Here is a 27,648-nt window from a genome sequence, read left to right on the forward strand (position 1 = left end):
AGACCCTGAAGCTGAGGCTCCAATACTTTGGCCACCTCATGAGAAGAGAAGACTGATGTTAGGAAAGATGGAGGGCACAAGGAGAAGGGGATGACAGAGGATGAGATGGTTGGACAGTGTTCTCGAAGCTACCAACATGAGTTTGACCAAACTGCAGGAGGCAGTGGAAGACAGGAGTGCCTGGCGTGCTCTGGTCCATGGGGTCACGAAGAGTCGGACATGACTAAACAACAACAACAACAACAACAACCATTCAAATGCATTTCAGCCTTCACACAAGAGAATGGGTAAAATGTAGTTCATCAATGGCATCTGCAACCATTAAAGCTTCACAGGATTAACAAACTCTTTATTACTTAAGTGCTGGAGAGGTAGCAAGAAACAGGGTTGGCAGGCTACTACATGTCTGCTGGACTTCAGAGACAGCTGAATGCTATTGGCAACTAATTTTTGAAAGCGCCATCTAAAGCAGTCCTGTCTTACATACTCCAAAACTAAGTTTATATCATATTTTTAAGAGCAACCTATCCTGCATTCCCACAGAAATCTCCTAAGCGCTCACCATGCTAGCTGCAAGGAAGAGTCACAATATGGCAGACATCAATCAATGGTGTCAAAGGCAGTGGAAGTTAGTTTTAACAGACTACCTTACAGAACAAATTGACTGGGTAAATGAGGGCAGATAATTTCGCTGAAAACTGGTATCCATTCTAAGCTTATGTCACGAAGTAGCCAAGGTTACTATTTAATGAGGATTTGTACCCAACATTAAACAACAATTTCATGTCCTGGCTAATGCGCAATGTATCTATTAGTGGCTATTAAGGTATGGGGAGGGAAAAATATATGTTCTTAAGAGAAGGAGGGGTTGAGGGAAGGAGCATGAAGTCTTGAGACTGCCGCCCAATTCCGGGAGACAGCAACGAACAGAGCATGTTTGGCTGAAAAATATATTCATTGGGTTTCTCTCTCTCCCTTCTCAGCTGCATATGCAGCTGTTAGTGTAACTTTTAAAATAAGGAATGCTAATTGTTGTTGCTTCTTATTGAAAATAGTTTTCGATATTAAATAAATAAAGGCACAGCTTTGCATTGATATTCAGCACGTATGCACTTACCAAGCTTCAGGCAGCAAAAAGGAATATTCATGCGGAGAGGTGGTCTCTGGAAAATTAGAGAGAATTGCCAGCCGATGTGGAAGGAGGTCTGACCCATGGTATGTGAACAAAATCTCCAGGGCTCTTACATTGCTTTCCTGCACCAATAATTCAGTTTTAATATTCAAAGAGACAGCTTATGGGCCAGTCTGTTTAAACACACACACACACACACCTCAAATTATGGGAGATGGCATAATTCTCATATTTAAAAAAAAAAAAAAACAGGCCAGAATATTAGCTATCCATTCCCTTCTGCTCTGTTCATTCTTGTGCTGTTCAGAAACTAAACATATTTAATGAATGTTCTGAAAGGAAAAAAAAATATGTCATTGGTGGTTTTATTAGACCAAAGACACACCTGCCATATAGTGGCTGAGGACAGGAAATTTACCGATGTTGAGGAAGGAGGCATTGCTTTTTTGGGGAAGGGGGATGACAGGAGAAGACAGCAACCGAGTGGACTGAGTGGGAAATGAAGAGCAGCAAGAAAGAAAGAAAAAACAGCTGGGACAGGGGCAGCCAGACTGCCAGACTGAGGGGAAAGCAGGAGTGGGGTAAATACAAAAGGACGCTTGGTTTTTGTTTTGTTTTTACTTCCAAGGGCAAGATGGGATGACTGGATGAATAAAGATAAAGAAGGAGATGGAAGAAAACACCAATGAAGCGCTCAAAGAAGAAACAGGGAGCAGCTACACCAGAGCTATCCATCTTGGACAAGGACAGGAAATGGACTGCGGCCAACGGCAATGAAGCAACCGCTACTTCTTCAATTTAGGTGAATTCCCTTTCCTCAGCCACTTGATGGCCTTTCATCCAAGGAATATATCCATTACTCAAAGGCGGGGAGGGGGACTATAACAATCCCAATCCCTGCTCCAAAGTGTTGCGTTCCAAGTCAGTCCTACTGCATTGTTGATGTCACTGGGCCCAATAACTGGACACAATAACTATGCCAGTTCCATGCTAGTGTAACCTGAGCAGGCTTTTTCCGTCCCCCACCCACAGCAGCAGGGCTGTGGATGTAGGTCCACTTGGCGCCCAGCTGGGACTGGATTGCTTTTCCCATTACCTAAAGGGTCTCATATATTACCACTGGCAAAAGGAATGGGTGCAAATGGCCTCACTGACAACTTTCCCATATTTTTTCAGACACTACGTCTGTCGCCTGGGATAAAACCATGGGAAAAGTAACCTAAAGAGGCCCTATTATTCCTTCTCATCAGAGATAAACTACAAAATCATTACCTCTATTAATTACGGTCTGTCCTAAATGCAACCCATTTTTTTCTGGTTACAGGTAGGTAGCCGTGTTGGTCTGCCATAGTCAAAACAAAATAAAATAAAAAATTCCTTCCAGTAGCACCTTAGAGACCAACTAATACCAAGAACTAACTTAGTTGGTCTCTAAGGTGCTACTGGAAGGAATTTTTTATTTTATTTTGTTTTGACCATTTTTTTCTGCCAGACACGGATTGTACAAATAGAAATGCAAGTCACGTATCAAAATTTTGCTCAGTGAGAAATACTTTATGAGCAAGTCATGAAAGAATTTATACCCGAGCATATGTTCTTGCAGAAAGAACAATATTCTGATTCCGGAACTTCTTGAAGAATTCTGCGTCATATCTCTGTTCGGCAATGTGTGGCCCGCCAAGAATTTCCTGAAGGAAAAATCGGAAACATTTTGCAAGGCTGATTGGTTCCTCAAAATAACACGACACATTGAACTTCCTGAAACTTTGTTGGCACATGTGGTCCTCTGGAAAGTGAGAAAGATTTACTAGAAATGGGAGAGGAACACTGAGCTTGGATTGGAGGAGAGCTCCAGACTCCCATTATACACACCCCTGCCTTCTGCTGATTATCTGTGATTTTAACAACCCAAAGGTCGACTGTCTTGCTGCACTCTTAAGCAATGATGCAATGGTCTGCGCAACTGGGTGCACCACAGGCCGGTAAGTGGGTTGCATATTTTCACTACAGCTTTCACACACATGCAATTCACTAAAAACATAAGGACAGGTTTTAAATACCGGGGCCTTAAGTATAGTTTGCTAGGAGAAAGAAGATAGGATGGGGAGGAGAGAAAGAAAGAAAGAGACAGAAGACAGAATGTGCTGCAATGCAAATTATGCAACATAACATATGAAAAGAATATGCTGGAGTGCAATAATGGTGTTGCCCGCCTCATTATTTATAACCACTGAAAATCAGAGCTGAAAACATGAAAGCTAAACTATCAGAGTGAAAGGTCCTGAAGGCGCTACATAGTGAGTTGTATATAACAAATGCAATCCACAATTTTCCAAACCTCGTATGTTGCTAGCCGATCCAAATACGTTAGCAGTTTCAATCTGCTCCGGCAAAGTTCTTTCTGTTCCAATGTTAACCTGTTTTAAAAGGGGGAGGAGAGAGAGGGAGAGAAAGGCAATATATAAAGAAATACAGAATCAGCAGCACTCAGTATTTGGGGTTGGTTTTTTCTTGGTGGGGGGGGGAGGTGTACGGTTTTATACAAGCAAACACCTACTTGTTAAAAAAAAACTTGATCATTTACTGTGGCAGCACCTACAATTTGAAACTCCCTGCCTTTTGTTTTCGAGCAGGTGCCTCCACTGAGCTCTTTTTGATGCCTGGTAAAAACATAATTGTTTGGCCAAGTCTGTGAATTTTAATTTTAACTTTTCGTATCCTTTGATGCATTGCGCATTGTTCCTGATCTTAGTGTTTCATCTCTTTGTAAACTGCTTTGAGGTTTTTCACCATCATACAATGGATAAATTTTCTGATAAATGAATGAATGAATGAATGTACATACATAAAATGCATTCAGATTCAATTGGTTCAAAGGCATAAGCAGGAATGCACACAGAGTTGTGTATTCATATGTCAGTATCGTCTGTCTGCATTGCCATGACTTGCCAATGGATGTGAATTCCGACACTCATCTGAATCCAGATTGCAACCAGCTGCAATGAGGGCTGGATCAGGCCCCTTGCCTGCATGCAATTAGAGCTGCATAGTGGAATCTTTCTCCATATTTTAAATCTGAATGGGAAATTCAAAAAGCTGGGCTATTTTCAAAATACACTGCCAATTAAAAATTTATACCTTGATCCAATTAGAAGTGAAATGCATTTTAAAATATCCTCTCTTTGGGGGGATTTTTGCATATATAAACCTAGCAATATAGAAAGAGGACACCCAGCCTGACATTTACTTGGAGAACTTTACTGATTGAAGAAGTTCTTGACGCTTCATGGCTTCTCGCTCCTTCCTACTCTCTGCTTCTTCCTCAGGAGTTAAAAACTCTTCAAAAAGCAGTTCATCAATGTCCACATCACCTGGCAAGATAAACCTGGGAGGAGAACGAAAATCAATGAATGGGAAACTGGTTATTTGGTCAAGAAAAGTTTGGAGTTTTTAAAAGAGCTTTATATCTTCTAGATTACAATTGATTTTTTTATATATTAAAAAAAAAAATCCTGAAATAGCACCCAACTAAAAAAAGGACAGCTCTCACAAGTCAAAATGTACAGGTCTTTTCATCCCTTCAAAACAAGCAATCAACAGGAAACATCTACAAATAAGAAACATCCCCCTCAAAAAGTATGAAAGGAAATTAGAATTTGTGGTGTTTGTGAATGGGAACTTAGCTATGGCAGTCAGGCCTGCACCCCTAGCGATTCTGTTCCCAATCTTATCAGATCTAAGTAGATTTAAGAGATGCTGGGAGGGGCTTGTGTATGCACCGTAAAATAACCAGTATGACCTTCTCTCATCATTAGGACTTGACCCGTGACACATTGGTCAAGAGTAGCCAGATTTAATTTAAAAGCTCCATGAAGTCCCTGTGACATTTATTTAGGTTCCAAAGACAGTGTTCCTATGGAATTTTTTCACACTTAGAATGGTACTTCTTGGGGGGGGGATTGTTTTGCATTCATCCAACTCTTCCCCCAACCTATCAATTTACTAATTTGGAAGTTTACAGGTTTGTAAAGAGACAGACAAGACAGACAGGTACATGCCAACCTTGTTTTCACAGGAGATTCTGGCATGCAAAAAAGGGGGGAGTTTTGTTTAATATTGATCCATCACAGTTTATTGTTTAATAAAACAATAATTTAATAAACAATAAACTACCACTGTTACGCTCTTTGCTGAATCTGGTTAGCAACCCAAGTGAGCAGAGCAGACAATCTGCTTCCACAAACCTGCCGCCATCTTCTCCTTTCCCGATGGCTACAAGAGCCTCCAGGTCGGTTCCTTTTAATCCATATTGCAACAACTCTTTAGCAGCATCCACATTCTCAGGAACTCTTTCCAAGCACTCGTGAAGGACCCAAGAACGCTTATTGATTTTGCTCTGACGCCACCCAAAAAAAAAACAAAAACATAGGGGAGGGGGAGACACAAAATGATTAATTAGAGTAGACTAATAGCAAGGGTGTATACAATCATGAGAGCACATTGAATAAGGCAGCTTAACAGATATAAACTCTTCAGTCTATCTAGCTGAATATAATCTTCAATGATTGACAACAGGTCTCTAGGTTTTCAGAGAGGGGTCTCACCTAACCCTACATACTAGGGTTCAAACCTGGGATTTTCTACATTCCAAGTATTTGCTCTACCATTTATCCCTTCCTGCAGATGTCACACCAGTGTTTCCCAAACTTGGGTCTCCAGCTGTTTTCAGACTACAAGTCTTGCTAGCTAGGGATGATGGGAGCTACAGCCAAAAACAGTTGGAGACCCACATTTGGGAAGAGCTGTGTTACACCAACAATTACATTTTTTAACCTCCCACTCACCCCTAATTGTGATTTGGAGATCAAATCGACTGAACTACAGAGAACAAATCAGTTGGTATTTATAAATGATATTATTATTATTATTATTATTATTATTATTTCTTAAATTTGTATACTGCACTTCATCTGCAGATCTCACAGCGGCTCACAACATAAAATTACAGTATAAAACCCACAAAAAATAATAAAACCAAAACAATCCCCCTTCACACTACACCTTTAAAATGGATATAAGTCAGCCAAAAACCTGGTTGAATAGGAATGTTTTCATCTGGTGCCTAATGGTGTCTAAGAAGGTGCCAGGTGAACTTCCCTGGGGAGAACCTTTCACAAATGGGGAGCCACTGCAGAAAAGGCCCATTCTCGTGTTGCCACCCTCCAGACCTCTTGTAGAGGAGGCACATGAAGAAGGGCCTTAGAATCCAGCTAAGGCACATCAGGAGATTACCCAATGGGCATTCAATGGGTCTTTTCTGAGTATGACTAATGTTGCAAATTACAAATAATAATAATAAAATGCTTAACCCTGTTTATTCTGTATTGTACTAGTAAATAATTGTGGGGTTTTTTCAAATCCAGTTTTAGACCCCATAAGAGGCAACTGGAAATTTCACATGCTTTGTAAAAGCATGGTGCCCTGCAGATGTTTTGGACTGAAACTCACATCAGCCCTGAAGTCATCTGGTGGAATTCATTGTCAAGTTATTATGAACATTCCACCTACAGAAGCATTGACGCTTGTCAGACGGAACAACTGTCCCTCGCTCCCCATCCCCCCACTGTCCTGGGGGAATCTCACAACCCTTCAGAGTCAATTTTGGTGTTGCGGGTTGGGGGAGGGGGGAGTCCTGTTGCACAAGTGGACGTTTCCGCTGACAAAGGCATGTTAGGTGAATCCCACCCAATGAGCATTGTAGTGCCAAACATCTGCAGTGCAGGCCATTAGCTTCAGAAAGGCTAACATAAAAAAACTACCTTCCCCTAAGAGAACATACCAGATAATCCTGAATAGAAGCAATGCTAACAGCCGATTTCCTCCATTGCCTCTGATAAACAAGGTCAGAATCAAGGTCGTATGTCTGAGCAAGCGACAAAGCTTCTCCGTATTCTTCATTATCAATCTACAAACAAAGCATAATGAAATCAAAGCAATCACTGCGGGCTCCATTAAAAGAGAGTCAATTTTCTATAAGAAAAGCAGCATGGACAACAGGATTAGCATTATTCAGAGAATCAGGAAGATCATTTCCCAACCCAGAATACCCTTTTGCCAGTCAAAAACAATTGGGCAGTGTCTGATCCACTAGACTACGGGTTACATCACAATGCATATACAGCAGGTGCCCATGACCCTTCATTTTACACAGCAGTCTCAAATCAAAGGCTGCACAGTCTTAAGAGGAAGGGTTTCATTTCATCCAGGAACAATATAATATGCTTAAAATGCTCAGGGGAAGAAATGTGAGATCCCCATAGCAGAAATTGTATCTTGAGGAGAAAGCATTTGCAACAAACGAGTAACACCTGCACATTTATTGATTGGGAAGGAAAAATGCATGAGAAAGACCTTACGGAAACTATGCTGCTTCAGCTTCATGACTAGAAAGTACCTCCTGCTATTCACAGTACATTATAGCAAGGTTCTAATCCCCACTCAGTCATGAAGCTTGCTGGGTGTCCTTGGGTCAGTCACTGACTCTCAGCCTAGCCTGCCTCACATGGATGTTGTGGGCATTAAATGAAAAACAGGAGAATGGTGTGCACCACCTTAAGTTCCTTGGAGGAAAGGTGGAACACAAAATGCAATAAGCAAACAAACAAAGTACTCTTCGAAATAGGAGTACAATGGCAAACTAATTAAGACACATCAAAATAACTTAGAAGATAGTTCTGTTTAAACCAATGCTACCCAATCTTGGGTCTCCAGCTGTTTTCAGACTACAATTCCTATCTTCCCTGACCCTTGCTAGCCAGGGATGATGGGAGTTGTAGTCCAAAAACACCTGGAGACCCAAGTTTGGGAAACCCTGGTTTAAACCAATGCTACCGAAACATGTCCAACTGAACTAAGACCCAAGTGCCGTGTTGTAAAGAAAATTAACGACCGCGTGAGAAAAGGGAGGGCAGAATGTCTCACTCTCACCTTTCTTTGGTACAGCTCCTCAGGAGTCGTGGACCTCAGGTTTACGAGGCGGTAATTCTTTATGATAGTGCGCGGACGTTTCCGCGGAGGAGCAAAGCGCTCCATTTCGGTCACAAAGTACAAGCCTTGCTTAAGGTAGCCAAAATACCGGGCCTTGGCAGAAGTTTCATCATCCGAATCAGAGTCATCTTCTCCTTCGTCTTCATCACCAGGCCTGCTATCCAAGCGCGATCTCTTTGGAGCCAGCTTCACCTCGCACTACGAGGAAAGCAATTCTTACTAAACAGCACAATGTATCACACTTAAGTCTGTCAGGCTTCAGGACACAGAGAGGCAATAAGCCGCCACCACAATTCTCAAAGCTTCTGGGAGCAAAAAAGAAACCAGCACCAGAAAATGAATTTCCTTCTCAAGCATCCAGCAGCGACTACATACAGAGCCAAGTTATTAGCGTGGAAGGGCCATTAGCACAACCCCACTGCTAAATACATTCATAAGGACTAAGACATGCTTAATAAATACATTTTCTAAGAATTAGTAGGGTCTCCTTGGAATGCACTATGCCAGTGATGGCTAAACTTGGCTCTCCAGCTGTTTTGGGACTACAGTTCCCATCATCCCTGACCACTGGGTCCTGTTAGCTAGGGATGATGGGAGTTGTAGTCCAAAAGCAGCTGGAGGGCCAAGTAAGAACGGCGTTGTCATTGCATTATTTTTGGTACCAGGTTTTCATTTGCCCAGACCTTTTTTTGAAGAAAACAAAAGAAAGAAACCTGTATTGTCTTAGTTGGCTGAATAGTACAGTAGTTGTGTTTTCTAGTTTATTATTTCTTAGGTTATGGTTTTGTTTTGTTTTTTACTGGCTGTTTTAATAGTGTGTTTATATTTTTATGTAAACTGCCATAGAATTCGTGTTTTGGGTTAGGGTTTTGACATTTTGAAAAGAAAGAAGTTCCCTTTCTTGTTATAAATATATAGATACCACTATATTGTCTAATCGCAAGGTCACATAGGAAGCATATGATACTGAAATATCTGAAACTGAATACATGTTTTAAAACAAGATTATGAAGCGGAAAGATCTATCATTACACGTAATTTAGCTGCAGCAGTGTATCTGAATGAACAACAATGAAAAAGGCACATGAAGCTTTGCACATTTGCCTCAAACCTTGCTTCAAAACTACATTTCAACAATGCAGGTGGCCAGACGTTGCCCAGCAGTTTTACATTCTAATGGGGGAGGGAGGGCCAAAAATACACAAAAATAGGATAACACTAAAAACAACTGAGCATAGACTACCTCGGACAAATGAACCTTCGAGTGTTTGAGGGAGGGGGAGAGGGAGAGAGAGAATGAGAACAAGAACAAGAACATTTATATAGGCTGCTAAAGAGTTCATGAAGAAAAAAGCCCTGAAAAATAGGGAATAGAAGCAAGGACGAATGAGAATACAAGAATGAAATCAAATGAATAATAAGGAAAAGCTAGAGAAAGCAGGTGGGCAGCAGAAAACACGAAATAGGAGCAAGTGGCTTAGGCAGGAAAGGGATGGCTAAGAGAACATTCCTATACGTCAATTCAAAAGTAAGCCTCAGGGAGCTTAATGGTTCCTACTCCCAGGTAAGAGAGTACAAAATTGCAACAACAACAACGACAACAACAAAAACCCACAACAATAATCAAGACATTATTTAATAAGGGAATGGAGCATGGGCAGGAAAAAAAGGGAATTTACATTATCTGACAACTTGAAAACGAGACTTAGATCATCGTGGAAAGGGTGGCACCAAGGTCTTTAGTTTGAAGAGAAATAGTGGCACTGCTGATACACAAAGAAACATAAGTAACAGGAATAAAAGAACTAGAGGGGAAATAATTTTCCAAAAAAAAAACCCCAAACACCTCAGTATTTGAAAGGCCCAGTTTCAATGAATGTGCAGACAGCCTTGAGGAAATTACAAGATGACAAAAAGGTAAAGGATTAACAAAAGGAGACACATCAGAGGCATACAAACGTCACATGCAGACATGATGTTTAATACAAAGGGAACAAAAGTCTTGCTCAACAACGGCAACTATTCAGAAGACAGGCTTGCTAATTGAAGGCATTTTTAAAATATCCACTAAATCGCTGAGTGAAAGATGTGACACTACTGACTCTTGATTTAACCCTCCAATGCACAGCTGGTGCTAAAAAGGAGGATTAAAAATTACGGTATGTCGGACTTGCTCCTTAAACTGTGCTACTTTGCATTCCCAGTGTTCTCCTGATTTGAAGATTCTGTGTTCTATGGTGTTTCATAAATTTCCTATGATACATGCTTCATTTTTGATGTTCCTGAAGTATATAAATATAGGGGTGTTAGGATAGAACTCTACTGCAAGTCCAAAGATGGGGGGGGAGGGAGAGAGAGCTAAATTAAACAAATTAATTTAGTCTCATTGGCTGGGGGGGCAGGGCGGGAAGAGCTCCTAAAGATTGATACAGTAAATGAGATTTAATAACTATGGATTGCTTAGTGCTTGTTGAGTTCAACAAAAAGAACCCACATTATGCACCAGTAATCAGAATTAACTTTTTCATATAGTTTTGTGTCCCTGTACTATAGATTAAATTAATCTATTTTTTGCCAGTAAATTAAAGTCACCCAGCTACTTTAGATGTCACGATAAACCATGGTTTATCCTAACAGGAATAAGCCACAGTTAACCTTGATCTCACACACTCCCCGGCATGGCTGTGAGGAGATTGGAATATCTTGTGTCTGTTTTTTATTAAGGGCGGTTTGTCGTTTCATCAAAACCCAACAGAATGCAGTAAATCTTATATATGGCTTGTTGAGAACAAGCTAACCACAGTCAAGTTAAAGTGATCAAATGTCAGTTTAACAAGCTAACGAATGATCCTGGTAGTTTCATCACAGATGCTTCGTTTGTCCCTTTTCGTGAGCTGGATAACGCCAGGCTAACTACAGTTTCCTGTTGAGTCTTAATTGTGAAATTATGATTTACATCCTCAGAATAAGCCAGGGTGTTAAGCCAACTTCAAAGCATGGCTTGTTCCAAAGCCATTATTCAACTAAGTTTCACTCAGAGTGGAGCCACTGGAATTAACAGGCTTAATTTATCCATGTTCAATAATTCCAATGAGTTACTGAGTGAAACTTGGTTGAGTACCCACCTGGTTCAGATGTAGCTTGCTAGCTTGCTTGCTCACTCATGAAGTAAAATGGCTGTGTGTGGAGGCACATATGAAACAGAGATAGCATTATTTTAACATGGTTCACAGAAGCTGGCTTGTTTCAGACAGAGCATAGGTAAGATTAACAGGAGTTTGCCAGGTTTCGACATAAAGTGTCCAGGTCAGGAATATTCGGTGTTATGTTGGAGGGGATGCCAGAAAACAGGGCATTATGTTCACATGTAGTGGAGGTATAAATATGTACGAATTTTTTGGCAAAGGGTGTTTAAGGAGATAACAGAAATCACTGGGTTAAAGCTGACCAAAAGTCCAGAGGTAGCATAATTATCCATTGACGATGGGGTGGAAGGTTCACAGGCTATGAAGGACTTGCTCACAAATTTATTGACAGCTGCAAGAATTTTGATAGCTAGGAAGTGGAAGGGGCAAGCAGAATATAAAATGGCAGAATGGTATATAAGCGGTGTGGGATATAGCCATTAATGATAAGTTGACATGTGCCATTAAGGTAAGACGGGGAATACAGAGGAGAAATAATTTTGAGGAGATATGGAGAGTGTTTGTAGAATTTGTACTGTTAAAACGGAAAGGGGTCAAACAATCTCAAGAGGTGTCGAAGTTTTGGGAGGTTGGATAGTTAAAATGGAATGGTCTCGGGGGTGGGGGTGCACATATTTATTCTTATTTATTTACGATTATTACTTTGTCAAAATAAAATTTATTAAAAAAATAATAAAGCATCCAGGTCAACTTCCTGCAGCCACACCAGAGAAGGCTGGAGGCTCTGTGCAGCTACTTCACCTTGGAAAAAGCCATGGTTCACTGTGACATCCCAGTCAGAACTACCCCAGTCTGTATTTATATTGGATTTGAAATTGGTTTCAGATATGAAATTGTTTAAATTGTTTGTATACATGGAATTGTTTTTATTCTCGATGTTGCCACTGTGAAATTGCTTTGAGATAATAATATGGAAAGAAAATTCATAAACGCAATGAATTTTTTTTAATGCATCACACACACACACACACACACACACACTGTAGGAGACTTACACATGAAGGAGATGACATTCCATACATATAGAAATATGACATTTCTGCAAGTGTTCCCTACCTCCAAACTTAGAAATCCACCATCATGAGCAGAGGTGACCTGGGGGGAACTTTCAAACCATTCACAGGATTTGCCCAAGAGGTTTTTTAAGGTCTTCACTGATGACACTGTCAAAGCACCCGAACAGCGAGCCAGGATGACCGCATTCTCTGACCACCAGTTGATGTCTATCATTGGGTAAAAAGATTCCTTGTCTTGGGGGAAAGTGAAGGGGGGGAAGCTTTAAAACAGGAACTAGAACAGTTTCAATTATTTAATTAAAAAAATCATCTGAGAGAGTCTAACTTTAACGACAATATACTTTATCAGCATTGCGTAGAGCTTCGCTTCACTACGTTTTTACGGTAGTATTTTAATTAAAGTTATCTCTGGATTAACTAAAGCAAAACTGAATAATTAAAGATTCTGACAGACTTCTTCATGTAATATTTTAAAAATAATGCAGCTAAGTGTATTAGGCAGATCTGCTCACACAAAGCAGGGTGGAACTTTAAAAATTAATAGATAGATATGGACTTATGGCTCCTCAGGCCAACTGCGCAACAATCTCTCTGGCAAATGCTCAGAACATTATTCATGGAATCTCGATGAAGCTATATCAAGCAGAAACCATCTGGGAAAGGTGTCACAACCAAGTGAGGAAGGGAGGAGGGAGAATCTATATGGCTTCTCCCAAAGGCAATGAAATATCCATAAAGGGGCTGAGTTAAAGAGTTTTCTACTTTGTTATGCTGCATATTATGTATTTATGCTGTAGAATTACGCTGCTTGAAAAATATTTGCCAGTGTTAAGAATCACCATCTTCTGAGTCCTAAAGACTAGCTCTGATATAATATCTTAGGGTAGGTTGTGTTTTTCACATGAACCAATCTATTTTTATTTTGGTGTTGGCATTCAGATACACAGATAAGCCTGAAGGAGTGTCTCCACCCCCCATTGTCCACTGAGCTCTAGCCCCGAGGGCCTTCTGGTGATTCCCTCACTGTGAGATGTGAGGTTACAGGCAGGGGTCTTCTTAGTAGTGGTCCCCACCCTGTGGAATGTTCTCCCATCAGTCGTGAAGGAGATGCATAACTATATAACCTTTAGAAGACATCTGAAAGCAGCCCTGTAGAGGGAAGCTTTATAAAGTTTAATGTTTTATGATGTTTTTATATATGTTGGAGGTTACCCAGAGTGGCTGGGGCAACCCAGTCAGATGGGCTGGGTACAAATAATAAAATTGTTTTTTGTATGTTATTTTATTTTTATTGTTGTTGTTATTATTGTGTCTCACCTGAGGAGGCCCGGTTGTTAGTTACAAGTGTCAGTAGCTGCATTATCAAATACTTTGCCCTAGGATGAATGTACATAGCCTATCCATCTTTTGCTGGCTGGTAAAACACATTTTTATTGCAGCAGATTTTTCCCCTTCTAAGGATCTGCTTTTTTATTTCAAGGTTATATTTTATTTTGGTTTCTGCCTTTAATACATTTTGCAGTATTTATGATTACACAGGAGTTCTTAATTTATAAGATGCTAAATTTAAATTGCTATGAGCCACCCTACATAGGCAAAGGAAGAATGGGAGAGACACTTAATATCAGTTTGGAAGTGAAATGGGATCGTCCACAAAAAGGTAGCAACTTGTACACTCTTGAAGGCACCCTATGTAAGCAAAGCATTGTGAATTAAACCTGCATCGCAAATAGACGAGAACAACACACACAAAACTGCACTATTTCTGAGATTATGTACACTCCACTTTTCAAGATACAAAACCTTCCAACGCAGCCTAAAAGTAACAGTAAAGTTCATCTTAGAAATACACAAAACACAATTTCACATAATGAGAAGCTATCAAGATAGTGACAGAATGTGTATTGTGGGGTGGGGTGGGGTGGGGGTAAAATTGTCTTGTTGGGAGTTGTCCTCCGGGGATCCCTGTTGGGGGGCAAGGAGGGAAAATGCAGCTGGGGCCGAACGTAGCAAGAATGATGAAAGCTGTTGATCCTTGAGGGGAAAGTGTTGGGTGTAGAACACAAGCAGTACAGAAATCCTATTCCAGGCTGCCTGGCACCATGGACAGCTCCTCACATATTCCAAACTGGGTGAAGAATATCTTCACATTTTACACATGGCTCATGGAAATGGAAATGGAAAGAAATGGAAAGAGGATGTGCCCGTCACTCACACATTCTCAAGTACTGCTTCCTCAGAATGGACATGTAATCTTCTAGCATTTTGGAAGGCAGTATTGTAACATTAGCCCTTATAGTATCCTAAACACACAATGATGGATTAACACCCTCCTGCTCACTCAGGTATTGCTCTCTCTCTCTCTACCTCTCTCTCTCTCTCTCACACACACACATACACACACACACACACAAAACTACACTATGGCTCCAACCTTTGATTTTCTTCCGTTTCTCAAGAGAAAGTTGCCATTCTGGTTTGATATCATCATAGCCCGGCTAAAAGAAAAAGAAAATCTCCAATTAAGTTTTAAACATATTCATATGTACACTATAAGCAACACTACCAGCTAGCAGTGTCTTATGACTTCTGAACAAGTGGAGCCATCCTTCTGAAAACTTTCCTTATATTGGATTGAACATTCAGAAGGTGCCGCGGAAGCAAGTGGGGAGGTAAGCGAGCAAGACAGAACGGAGTATCACTCAAGCTGGCAAGGCAATCAGGTGCCATTTTTAAATTATTACTTCTGGACAATTAGAACACATGACAATTTCCAGGCACAATAAGCCCTAAACCAATCTCTAGCAATTCACAGTCAGAAAGATGACCAAAGTGTAACATATGAATTGGGATCCAATTTCATGGAAGTTAAAAGCCAGGATTTTTCTATTACTTTAAATAGTCAGTCCTGGATTCCACAAACTGCTTGTTCTTTTTCAAACAAAAATTATTTATGATTTTCAATTTTATACATTTCAGTAATTTTACAATCATTTTAACATTTTGAAACTCGACTTCCTTCCCCCTCTTTCTGCAGTTCCCTAAAAAAATTATATATATATTTTCTGCATATTTCACATTAACTTAACTTACTCATTTACTCATCTACTTTAAATATATACTCCTATAAAACTGCAGGTTATTACAATAATTCTGTCAATGTTCTTATCTGTTTACAGTTTGTTTGTGAATATTCAATAAACCATTTCCATTCTTTTATAAAAAGTTTGTTATCTTGATTTCTTATTTTTTCAGTAAGTTTCTGCATATTCCGTAAGTTTTTGTATCCATTCTTCTTGTGCTGGGACTTCTTCTTCATTCCATTTTTTGGCAAGTAACATTCTTGCTGCTGTAGTCGCATACATGAATAAATTTCTATACAGTTTGGGTAGCTCTGTCCCTATAATTCCCAAAACTGTTTGTTCTTGAACCACCATTTCAATCAAACAAAACATTGGTACAATGCAATAAATATATACAATGTAGGAGGCCTTTAAAAAAAAATGAAGCGTCTACCATTGCAAAAAAAAAAACTACTGTAGTCTGAATCATCTATTACAACAATGCTAGATATGAAATAGAACTTCATTTTTACGTCAGTTAGGATTCCTACCCACCCCAGTCACTTCACAAGAAGATGCCACCTAACTTTTTTTTTAGTTTCAATATGCATTCGGCAGTCTGTGTATTATTGGGAACCAATTCCAAAGCTATAATGACTGCAAGTGTCTATCTTGCTATGACAGAGATTTAAACAAAAAAACCTAACAGACACAAACACAGAGAGGGAAGCATGGCTGAGCTGAGCACAAAGGGGCAGGAATACTTCCTTCCAAACAGTGTATGTGCCCATGTTAATATTAAAACTACATCTCTATATGTCAGATTAAATATAGAGTATATGGGACACAACTGAGCATTGTTTTGGAAAAAAGCAATGAAACCTAAAGTATTGAGAAACAAAACAAGGAATGAAACATATGCTCTGGTACTCCAAGAAGTGTTTCTGGGGAAGAAATGATGAAACAAATACCGATTTGAACTTGGTCTACATTCCTGTGTGCATCTCTCTTTTGTCTTTCCAGGTATACAACAAACGGATTTGAATACAATCATCTTAAGATTAATGATGTTACCATCTTGTAAGATATACTGGGCTGCAAATTCAGCTCAGCTGCAAATATTTTTTGCCAATATTAATCTTTACGCATTGTAGCACACAGCTCAAATGACCCCACCAGCTTCATAATGTAGATAGATGATTATAAAAAAAATAGCAACTGTAGTGGGTATGTTGCCCAATTAAAGAAATTTTAGCTAATTGGTCAAGTGAGTTTTAAGCGAATCCTAGACATACTTAACTGTGAGTAATGGGTCTTATTCCAGAGTAGGCATGTGTAGGACTGTCTACAATTGATTCGATTTCCATATGGATAACCATTCCAATGGTTAAAAAGCACCATTTCTTGATAATGAACAAATATGTTGTGCATATAAAAAGGCATATATGTCTTTTAGCATTTTGGACATGCTAAAAAAAAAATACCACCATTTAAAAAGTAGAAGGAAGGAGGTGACAAGAAATGTCATACAAGTTTCATTTAAGCTATCTATAGCTACAAATACATTCCAGTATTTACAAACTGTTAATCATCACATACCTGGTCGCTCTGCTCCCATTCTCCTTGTTGTCTTAGAGAAGGGATTCCCCAGATGGTCAATTTTCCACTAAAGTGAATAGTTGCTAGGCGAGTCCCATCTGGAGAAAGGCTCATCTTGAAAACACCATCCTGCGCAAGATTTTGATCAGTGATTAAAAGCAAAGGCATTTCGAAGAAGCATTAAGCTCGTAGGCCTCACCCCCCCCCATTTTCAATGTATCTTCCTTTTGCACACCTCCTGATCTTATAAAACATGAATTGCTCCTTAAAATTTGTACAACAGATACATAGAAGCATCAAGTAAGAACCACAATTCCTGAAACTAGTAGGGTAGTTCTATGAATGGGTTTTACTTCCAGGCAAGTGTGTACAACAAGTGTGGCTAACTCCTAGTTTGAGGGCCTGATTTGACATCCCAAGATCTCACCATTTTTGACTGTGGGAGTCCTCAAAGGGTTGGCCATGGATGAATGCAGTCCTTGAGCCAAAAAGTGTTAGACTCCCCAGGTGTAAAGGCCTTGAAGATGTAGCCCTGCCTTTCCCAACCTGATGCTCTCCAGATATTTTGGACCACAAGCCATGGTCCCAGAAACCATGGTCAATGGTTTGGGGTGCTGGGAGTTGTAGTCCAAAACATTTAGAGGATGACAAATTTGGGGATCATAAACTGTGATGCAGTTAAGTGGACAACGAAGTGGCATTTGAATCCTAAACACAGTTTCTTGGAAGTTCCTTTCAATCACCCATCAGCTAGGACAGGGTAGACATGAAGTAGCAGAACACTCAGAGGAATGTCAGGTTGTTGGCTAAGAAAAAAAAAAGTCTGTGGACAACACGTCAAATCTGTGTCATGCAACCAATGGGCAAAATAGAAACCAATCAGAACTCACAGTGGCTTTTAATGATAAGTCATGTCTTCATATTGCTAGAAACTAATTTGATAAAATATTGAGGGGGAAAGATCCACATAATTTTAAAAACTAGACTATAAGACGTTTTTAAAATAATATGAAAGAATTGCAAATGCTGTCAAATTCTTACTTATTTATGAACAAGAAATGGAAAAGCAATGAGTGGATTATTCCTAAGCGTAATGGACTCCAGCCATTAATTTCTAGAATATAAAATACTAGGTTGACTCAAATGTAAGAAACCTGAGGGTGTTTTAGCTCAGTGCCAAATGTTTTCAGGCAAACATTTTCAGCACAAAGTGAAGCTATTCACCCACTATTCCCTGCCCCATTTGGCTGCCTTACCCAGCCACAAGGGGCAAAGTGTGGGATGGGGAGGCAATAGCCATTTCCATTCGCGATTCTTTTGAAAATGTGGGTCTTGTGCAAAACGGCAAAGGCAACAAAATCTTCTGTTATTACTGTCATTTACGTCCAATATATGTACTGTAATTACAACCTCCCAGGGAACCCCCTACAATTACTGTGTGGAGATCTGGAGAGAATGGGCCGTGCTTAATTAAATTTTAAGTCAGAGCAGACCCACTGGAATGAACAAAGTTCAGTTTGCCACGGCCATTCATTTCAACCGTTCTACTCTGAGTAGGACTCGGTTGGCTTCAATCCAGCAGCTCCACCAAACCAGGCGTGTGACAATCGGTGGAAACAGCTTTATTCCCTCTGCCACTGGGGGCTGCTGGGAACAGAATTATTAGGTTGTGCTCAGATATGGAACAAACAGAGGTAGAGATGCAGCTTTCAGAGGTCACCACCCCAGACAAACCACACACGCCAAAGTCGTGCACTGACAAGCTTCCACACCGGCTGTGACTGCAAAAGCATGTGGACAGGAGCAGCACCAGTTCCACAATAGTGTCTCCACTGGAAGCACCCTGAGATGGCCAGATTTTCAAACCTGTTTGCAGCCCCTCCCCCCCAAAACCTCCCCGCTGAAAGTTGTAGCCCTGATACCTGCAAACAGGGCTTCCAAATCAGGAAATCAATGAAATAAATAAATATTGGCCATTGGCCATGCTGGCTGGGAGTTGGTATTCCCAATAAAATCTTGAGTGCCACAGAACTGCCACCCCTGACACAAAAGTTGCCCTTGACACGTGTCTCTCAAAAGCATATATATGCATCCTCTGTTACCTGTTCTCTGCCTTGCCTGCTGTAAAAGTTGAGAGACCTAATCTTGAACAACGACCTTCTCTTGGCCTGTTGAAAAAGGTAACCATATCAAATTAACCTCAAGTATGTATATGTGTGTGTTTATCACACACACACACACACACACACGTGTGTGCAAGTGTTTTCTTTGTCAGAAGCTAAAGCAAACCATGGAAGCAACAAACAACACAGTAACGTTCCTCTAATATAGCGGCAAATGAGTTTTCAGCCAGAACTCAGTTCCACCAACCTCTCAGGCAGGCGCCATTGCCATTATAAGAGAACAAGGGAAGCGTTCGTGGTGAGGGGTCCAGCACCTCTTTTTCTAGAAAAGTAGCACTGGGTGCAAATATTTCAAAAAGATTCTGAATGATATAAGCCAGAACAGGGGTTCTGTGTATTTGTTGCCTAGAGCATTTTAACCAACCAGTTGTCAAGAATAAACCTGAGATCAGGAAGGCAGCAAAAACCGCAGCTTCATATTTGACCATCAGGTACACAAGGTGCACTTCATTTATGCCACATAAATGGGGGTGGGGTGATGTTTTTCCCAGCCACAGAAGGGGCAAGGTAGGCAACAGAAACAGAAATTCTCCCAGCAACACAATTCTATGCATGCCTCCTGAGAAGTAAATCCCCTTTGTGTTCAGTGGAGCTTACTCCCAGATGTGTGTGTACAAGGTTGTAGCCCAATATACAAAAGCAATAGGGCCATACAATGAAACTAATCTCTTGTGCAGGCTGTTGGTGGGTGTGGGATTTGAAGGCTAGCTCTTTCCCCTAAGTTATGTTTGGTAAAAAAAAAAAAAAAAATAGGTCAGGAGGAAGAATTCAGAAATTCAGTTCCCAGTGCAGTAACAACATCCTGTGAGCTTGCTGATGATACATTTCAGCTTTTCCAACATCTGGAAATGTTAGAATGGGGGGGGAGCATTGTGTGATCTGCCTTTATATTAAAATGGAAGACGACACATGTGAAACCTTTGCTCATGTAAAGAATAAAAATGAGATCCGCAGCTTTAGGGCCAGTAAGGCATCTGCTCAAAAGATCCTATGAGATGATAGCAGCGCTACTCACGGTCCCGATATCATCTTCGTAACTCGTAACCGGCTTGTAATAGGGGGATCCCGAAAGAACTCTCCATGCCGACAGACCACAGCTGCTTGCTTTGGACGCGCCGGATCCCTCGCCATCCATTTCGCAGCCACCTACGATCAAAAGCCTGTCGCAAGCAAGAGGAATCGAATCTTGAGTCTGGCATGCTCCAATTCTGTTCTGAGCAACGAGCAATTGCAGCAAGTTTCTTTTATTTATTTTTTAAGAGTGCCATGTCTATTGTATTACACAATATGGGCAGGTTGCAATATAGCTCCAAGGGGATTGTTTAGGGCTGCCATATTTCAAAAAGTAAAAACCAGGAAGACCCCAAAATTGTTGAGCATTTCTTAAGGAAACCACCAAAATTGTTGAGTTGGGTTTTTTTAACACCCTGCGATTTTTCGATTGACTTGTCTAAAGATTCAGGACGAAGTGGCGCCTTTCGCTAATTCACCCTGTACGTCAATTCCGCCTTTAAAATCCAGGTACTGTCTGGGACATATAACAGCCCTAGGATTGTTCAATCAGCGCAATGATTTCTCCTTGACCATAGGAGGGAATCTCCCCTCTCTTGGGCCCCCTTGGTGTTCTTGGGGTTTTCTCTACCCTCCAGGGTGGATTTGGGGAAGGCACAAGGGGGAGGGGAAGTTCCATTGCACTAGCGGGAGTCACAGGGTCACAGAATCATAGAGTTGGAAGGATCCTTCAGTATCCAAGCCCCTGCAATACAGGAATATGCAGCGGCCGCAAACAGGGACCAAACCCGAAACCTTGGTGTTATCAGCACCGTGCTCTAACCAACTAAGCCCACTGGAAAACAGCCTTATCTGTGGCTAAATTCCTCTTCCTGGCACTAAAGTGTCGGAAGCGTAAAATCGAATGCCTTGATGTGGGTTATCTGTATAAGGTTTACTAGTGCTGTCCTATTTTATTTGTGTATTCTTCTGGTATTTTTTTTTAGTTGTATAATTTTGTATTGAGAAATGTTTCTTCTGACTATCGGTCAAATAAAGGATATGTATGTATGTATGTATGTACGCTCTAACCCAGTGTTCCCCAACCTTGGGCCTCCAGCTGTTTTTGGACTACAGCTCCCATCATCCCTAGCTAGCAAGGCCAGTGGTCAGGGATGATGGGAGTTGTAGGCCAAAAACAGCTGGAGGCCCAAGGTTGGGGAACACTGCAAGTCTAACCAACTGAGCTATCTAGCCCTTGTGTTAACTTTCCACTAGCGGAGCAGGGAAGTTGTATTTGGCAAACCTATTTGTTGGGAAGCTGTTTGCCATTTCTGAAATAAATAAATAAAAACAGGCACGTGCCATCTGCGATGGCTTGACAACTGCTGAAATATTTATAGCAATAATTCCGCACTTGGGCATATCAGTTATAACGTTTACTATTTCAAACTGCTGCTTAGAGCAAGGGGAAGAAAACACATGTGGATTTTAAACTCTTTTTAAGCCTCCAAGGCCACAATCCTGTAAACACCTACCTGGGAGTAAGTCCTCGTGAACTAACACTATGGGACTTACACCATTCACAGGATTGCGCTGTGAATTCACCTAGTGGGATATATTCCAAAGTAATTGCCTGCTTTAATTTCCCCCCCCCCCCCCCGAAATCCTCTTCAGATAAAAACAAATGTGAAATGGGGTTGTATGAGCATTATTTTACCCAAGTAAAATCATTACAGGTGAAACTCGAAAAATTAGAATATCGTGGAAAGGTTCATTTCTTTCAGTAATTCAACTTAAAAGGTGGAACTAATATATGAGATAGACTCATGACATGCAAAGTGAGATATGTCAAGCCTTTATTTGTTATAATTATGATGATTATGGCGCACAGCTGATGAGAACCTCAAATTAACAATTTCAACTTTGGGGTTCTCATCAGCTGTAAGCCATAATCATCACAATTATAACAAACAAAGGCTTGACATATCTCGCTTTGCATGTCATGAGTCTATCTCATATATTAAACTCCAGAAGCTAATGAAAACAATTGCTTACATAAATGGACTTTTCCATGATATTCTAATTTTTCGAGTTTCACCTGTAAATAAGCCAGATTACTCATATTTGATTTCAGTTGGCAAAATATCACCATCTAGTGGTTAAATTATATACAGAAGTTTGTAAATATGGTAAATAGTTCCCTCCCCCCCCAAAAAAAATACTCATAACTATTATAGATCAACAACAACAAAAATGGATTCAGTAATTGCAAAGTGTCATGCTTTGTTTTAGAAGCTCAAGTTTCTGCGCCAGACACAACCATAAAAAGAAACTAAATTATTATGGGGAACAAATAACTGTTCAAGGAAAAAGCTAAGAGGTGTTAAATGAATCCTTTCGTTAGAGAAGAAATGGGCAACAAGCTGGTCTTGGGAGATTTCATTTGCCATGTGAAAGTAATACATGCATGTGATGCTAACCTGTATTTATAGTTAACTATAAAATATAGGTTAGTTTTAATGCTACATCCAAAACTTGTATCAAATCAGGTACAGAACTAGTCTGAGCTAGCAGCATATAGCATTCCATTTTGACAAGTCTTAAGTAAAGGTTACCATAGAATTATTTTTGGAGATTCCAAAATGCAGAAATTGAAGCTAATATTTAATTTTGGTGCATGCATTATCTACATCTTATTGGAAAGATGTGAGAGAAGCAATTTATAGCTGATTTTATTCTACTCTTAGATCCTTTAGTGGGTTTTTATGGTACTGAGTAAAAGTCATAACAGGTTCACAAAAACAGTAGTTAACTTAATGGCAATGGTTAAGAAGAGAAACAGTCCAAACCAAAATTGGTAGGGAAACTAATAAAGAGAAATGAATGGTGTAATATGAACATCATTTCCTACATTTAGTAGGGTTTAAAGTTTTACTCTTCTTGCTGATTATACTAGGAGATCCTGTGAACTCAACTCCTCTAATGGGCTGTTTGCACTGGTGGAAAGGGAGTGGATGCGATTTTCACTAATTCCTCTTTCCCTCTACAGTGCCCTGCTCCCAAATCCCACCTGCCCCAGTCAATATGGCCAATCATCAGGGGTGGCAGTAGTCCAGCAAGACCTAGAGGATCACCTATCCTCAATTTAAGCATGTCACCAATGGTCAAGGGCAAACTCTAGCAATAGGACAAAGTCCAACAGTTAAAGAGCCAGTGTAAACATACTCCCATTTGCAATAAATGGTGACAGCAGACCATTCAACCCTGCTGCAAGTTCTGCCTCCCTTGAGATAGCCACAAATCACCATCGCCACAAATCTTCTCCTAGACACTTAGGAACATTCAATGCATACGGTATATCAGTGGTTCCCAAACTGTAAGGCACTAGGGATTAGCACAAGGCTTTTGACGAGAGGGAGAGATCCTGCAGAGGTGTTGTCCTTCTAGCAGCAAAGATTTGACATCTGGAGGCTTTACATGGGCCGGAAACTGTAAGCAACACCTCCAACCAGTAGGAGCGCTATTCCATGCTTCCAGCACTTAGTTAGGTTTCAGTGCCGTGTCTTAGAGGAAATTCCCGAGAAAGGTCAAATCTACTTTAGAAGCCTGTGCTGTTGGTTTAACTTGCAAAGTTCCTTCTGCTAACTTGTGGCAGCAACTCGGAGATGGAAAAAGCCTTACTGACAGAGAAGAAATTGACCATGACAATGAGCATATGGGGCTTTTCCCCCTTCTGCCTTCCCTTCCCAACTGGCAGGCTTCAGCAGGGAGTCCAAGACGCTATCTCCTTGTTCTTTCCTAACCCCAAGTGTTGGTTTAGTTCTCCAATCCACACACAGGAGCCATATGGAAGCATCCTGTGCATTTGCCTGCTGCTGCTGGGTTGAGGAGCTCAGGTGGGAAAAGATTAGAAAAAGGCCCCAGCTGAATTCATTCGAGTCCATAACACTAGCAGACACCACAATATCATTTATAATTTAAGCGTCTCGTCTCAGGATGGGAGAGATTTAATGAAAGCTGGAGTAAAGCTGCCATATCAGGTTAGACAAAAACCCTGTTCCAGCAGAACAAAAGAAGACATATGTATCATTGCAGCACATGCTTAAAATTTTAAACAACTCTTCACAGAGCTGGCAAAGTGAAGCACATAGCAGACAGGAACTATATTAAGAGAACAAGACGCAGAGCTTTCAAATCAACCTTAGAGCTCCATTGAGGGCCACAAAAGGAGGTCTGAGCTCACTTATGAATTATTACCTTTTTAAAGGACTGGACAAGAGAATCAATAATACCAAAAAAAAGAATAACCAAAACAAGTTGACAGATAGCCTGAGGGCATCAAGTGTCCAGATACTTGGAGCTGGTTGAGCTTGGATTCCTGCACCATGAATGACCTATAATTTAGTAGTCAGTGGAACCGAGGGAATGAAGGGATCGTCGATGCAACACCTACTTGCTCTCTCCCACTGTCTTTTGTGGAGAGCAGGCAAGCAACTTTTACACTCAAACAGCTGTTCAAGCTCTACTTTTCCTTACTGGATTTCTAAGACAGGCTAGCCAAGTTTGTCCCTATGATACGTTTTAGGCTCCAAAAGCCTTCAGCTCCAGGCAGCATGCTCAATAGTAAGGGGTGATGGGATTTCTGGAGGGCACCATGTTGGCTACCCCCGTATTGAGAGATGAGAATAATATCAAGTTGGAGAAATAGTATTATAGACTCCGTTCAGGTGCAAGTTAATATTGTGCCCGTAAGACTAGTCAGGATCTTAAACCAACTTCGTACCTCGGTTTAAGATCCTGGTTTGTCCATTACACTCCTACCTTGGTTCTCAAACACCTTGCTACGCACACATTTTGGCTCCCAAACGCCGCAAACCCAGAAGTCAATGTTCTGGTTTGCAAACGTTCTTTGGAAGACGAACATCCAACACAGCTTCCGCAGCTTCCAACTGAGTGCAGGAAGCTCCTGCAGCCAATTGGAAGCCGTGCCTTGGTTTCTGAATGTTTTCAGAAGTCGAACGGACTTCCAGAATGGATTCCGTTTGAGAACCAAGGTACCACTGTACTGGTAAACATAGTTTTCCAGATTGGGTGTAAGAAAAATCTTGTTTGGCTAAATATTTCCTGAGTTAAACATGGCAGGCAAGGAAGGTAACTGACCAGAGAGAGGATGAAGGTGGAAGGTTCATGCACACCACATCTTATGAAGTCATGGTATCTTCATCCAAATGGGGCCATTTTAAGTTATTGAGATATATACAGTGATATCCCTCAATTCACAGAAGAGTCCTTGACCTAATGGTCAAAGTTATGGCTCTTGTGCCACAATAGTTTGAGAAAGAAGATGGAGGAGAAGTTTCATTACGGAGGTGAAATGACTTCTACTCTCACAAGGACTTTGCTGGACGCAAACCAGTGTCCTGGAGGAAAGCGAAGAATATTCCAATATTGAAATGTGACAAAAATGTCTCAGCGATAGACTCACACAGGAATACAGCACTGATGAATAACATTTATAAAATGTTAACAATTCTAGCAGGAAGATTTAATCTAACATTAGATTATTATAGTCAGGGAGAGTGTTCTCAGGTTTTTAAAGAGAAAACAATTGAAAGAGCATGAAAGGGAGTGATCCATATCAATTACAGAGCAAAAACCCCTGCAGTGCTGTTCTTTGCTGGGACCAGAAAGGCGTTTGGACGCATACAATGAACGCTCTTTTATGAAAATGGCATTAAAAGCAATGAGATTTTACGTAAATGTTTTAAGACAGTCAAATTTCTCATTTGGTTCATCAACTACAAAAAAACTCATCATCAATGGACATATCTCAAAATCTCTTGTACCATGGGGAGGGATGTACCATGGGGAGGGATGCCTTTCATCACTGATCTTCAATTTTGGGTACAAAAATGTTAGCAACTGCAATAAGGGAAGAAAATACCATAGCAAGTATTTTCCCACAAAATATAGTGGCGTAGGAGAGCTGAAAATAATGCCAATATATCTCACATCTGGCAACCAATGCACCCCTTTTCAGATAGTACATGGGTAGATGAATCTAAAAAGCCCAGGACACAAACTTTCACAGACCTCTAGCAGCTATGGTGGTTCATTTACCAGATGTAATGTATTTAGCATTGACTCTGGAAGTGTATACTTGATTCTGACCAAACTAAGCCTCCTAGAGCAAAATGTAACTCAGGAGGCTTTGTTTTGTCAGAATCGAGTACAGTCGTACCTTGGATCTCGAAGAACTTGCGAGTCGAACGTTTTGGGTCCCAAACGCCGCAAACCCAGAAGTGATTGTTCTGGTTTGCGAATGTTCTTTTGGAACCTGAATGTCTGCCACGACTTCCGCAGCTTCCAATTGGCTGCTGGAGCTTCCTGCAGCCAATCGGAAGCCGCACCTTGGTTTCCGAACAGTTTTGGAAGTCGAACAGACTTCCAGAACGGATTCCGTTCGACTTCCAAGGTACAACTGTATACACGTTCATAGTTAACGTGAAATACATCACTTCTGGAAAAGGAGCCACCATAGCCACTGGAGGGTCGTGAAAATTTGTGTCCCAGGTTTTTTAGACTCATCTACCCATGTGCTATCTGAAACCAAAGGGGGCACAGTGGTTGCCAGATGTGATTTGTTTTTCAGCTCTCCTACCCCTGCCATAATGCTGCAATCGTAAACCCCCACTTACTAGGATGTTAAGTCCAATGGAATTCAACAGGACTTTACCTCAGAGTACACATACACTATGATGGTGACATTTTACACACTTTTAACTTGAGCGATTTCAACCATACGCGCTGAAGGTGTGCTAGACTGTGACTTACCTCGGGGGTTTTTTATATTTCCTCACTCTCCATTGAGAGACTTATAAAAATGAGGCCACGAATTGCACAATGGCCTCAGACAGCATGAAAAAGAATCTGACTGCAAAATTGTGAATCACAGCTCAAATCCTCACAACTGCCGTACTCCTTTTCACACTTTACTGGGGAAGGTAGGTGTCTTCTCTGGGGGACTTCAAAGATTATTGCAACACACGAGGGAAGGGGGCGGAACACAACAATATCAATTCTGCAAGATGAAGAAATAATCTGCACTCCCTCGGAAAATAGATTAAGCTGTCAATCTGCTGTCAGCTGCCATCATCACAGATATCTACGGGGAAAGGCAGCCTTGGTGAAAAGGAACTGAATGAGGGTAATATTTGTAAGCATAAGGTAAGAAGAGCCTGCTGGATAGGCCAGCCGCCTGCTTTCACAGCGGCCAACCAGAAGCAGGGGGGGAACCCAGAAGAAGGGCCTAAGCACACGAGCAATCTGCCCTCCCAAGATTTCCAGCAACCCATGTTCAGAAGCATTACTGCCTCCAACCACAGAGGCAGAGCATAGCCACTGACGCTA

The 27,648-nt window shown here is 40.8% G+C and overlaps 1 protein-coding gene across 3 annotated transcripts in view; it reads right to left on the minus strand.

Annotated features, from left to right (window-relative positions):
- Positions 1–27,648, minus strand: part of NBAS (NBAS subunit of NRZ tethering complex) — a 181,098-nt gene that overhangs the window by 137,249 nt on the left and 16,201 nt on the right. For all 3 annotated transcript variants that reach the window (XM_033143129.1, XM_033143127.1, XM_033143128.1), the window contains exons 10-21: positions 20,261–20,405; positions 19,165–19,230; positions 17,063–17,191; positions 14,836–14,899; positions 12,442–12,635; positions 8,120–8,377; positions 6,972–7,097; positions 5,377–5,528; positions 4,380–4,517; positions 3,471–3,549; positions 2,716–2,820; positions 1,118–1,254 (exon numbers count right to left, since the gene is read on the minus strand). In XM_033143129.1, the coding sequence (XP_032999020.1) occupies positions 1,118–1,254; positions 2,716–2,820; positions 3,471–3,549; positions 4,380–4,517; positions 5,377–5,528; positions 6,972–7,097; positions 8,120–8,377; positions 12,442–12,635; positions 14,836–14,899; positions 17,063–17,191; positions 19,165–19,230; positions 20,261–20,405 (1,593 nt within the window). The remainder of the gene's footprint in view (positions 1–1,117; positions 1,255–2,715; positions 2,821–3,470; positions 3,550–4,379; positions 4,518–5,376; positions 5,529–6,971; positions 7,098–8,119; positions 8,378–12,441; positions 12,636–14,835; positions 14,900–17,062; positions 17,192–19,164; positions 19,231–20,260; positions 20,406–27,648) is intronic.

The sequence above is a fragment of the Lacerta agilis genome, chromosome 3 (genome assembly GCF_009819535.1).
Source record: "Lacerta agilis isolate rLacAgi1 chromosome 3, rLacAgi1.pri, whole genome shotgun sequence".
Classification (NCBI taxonomy): domain Eukaryota; kingdom Metazoa; phylum Chordata; class Lepidosauria; order Squamata; family Lacertidae; genus Lacerta; species Lacerta agilis.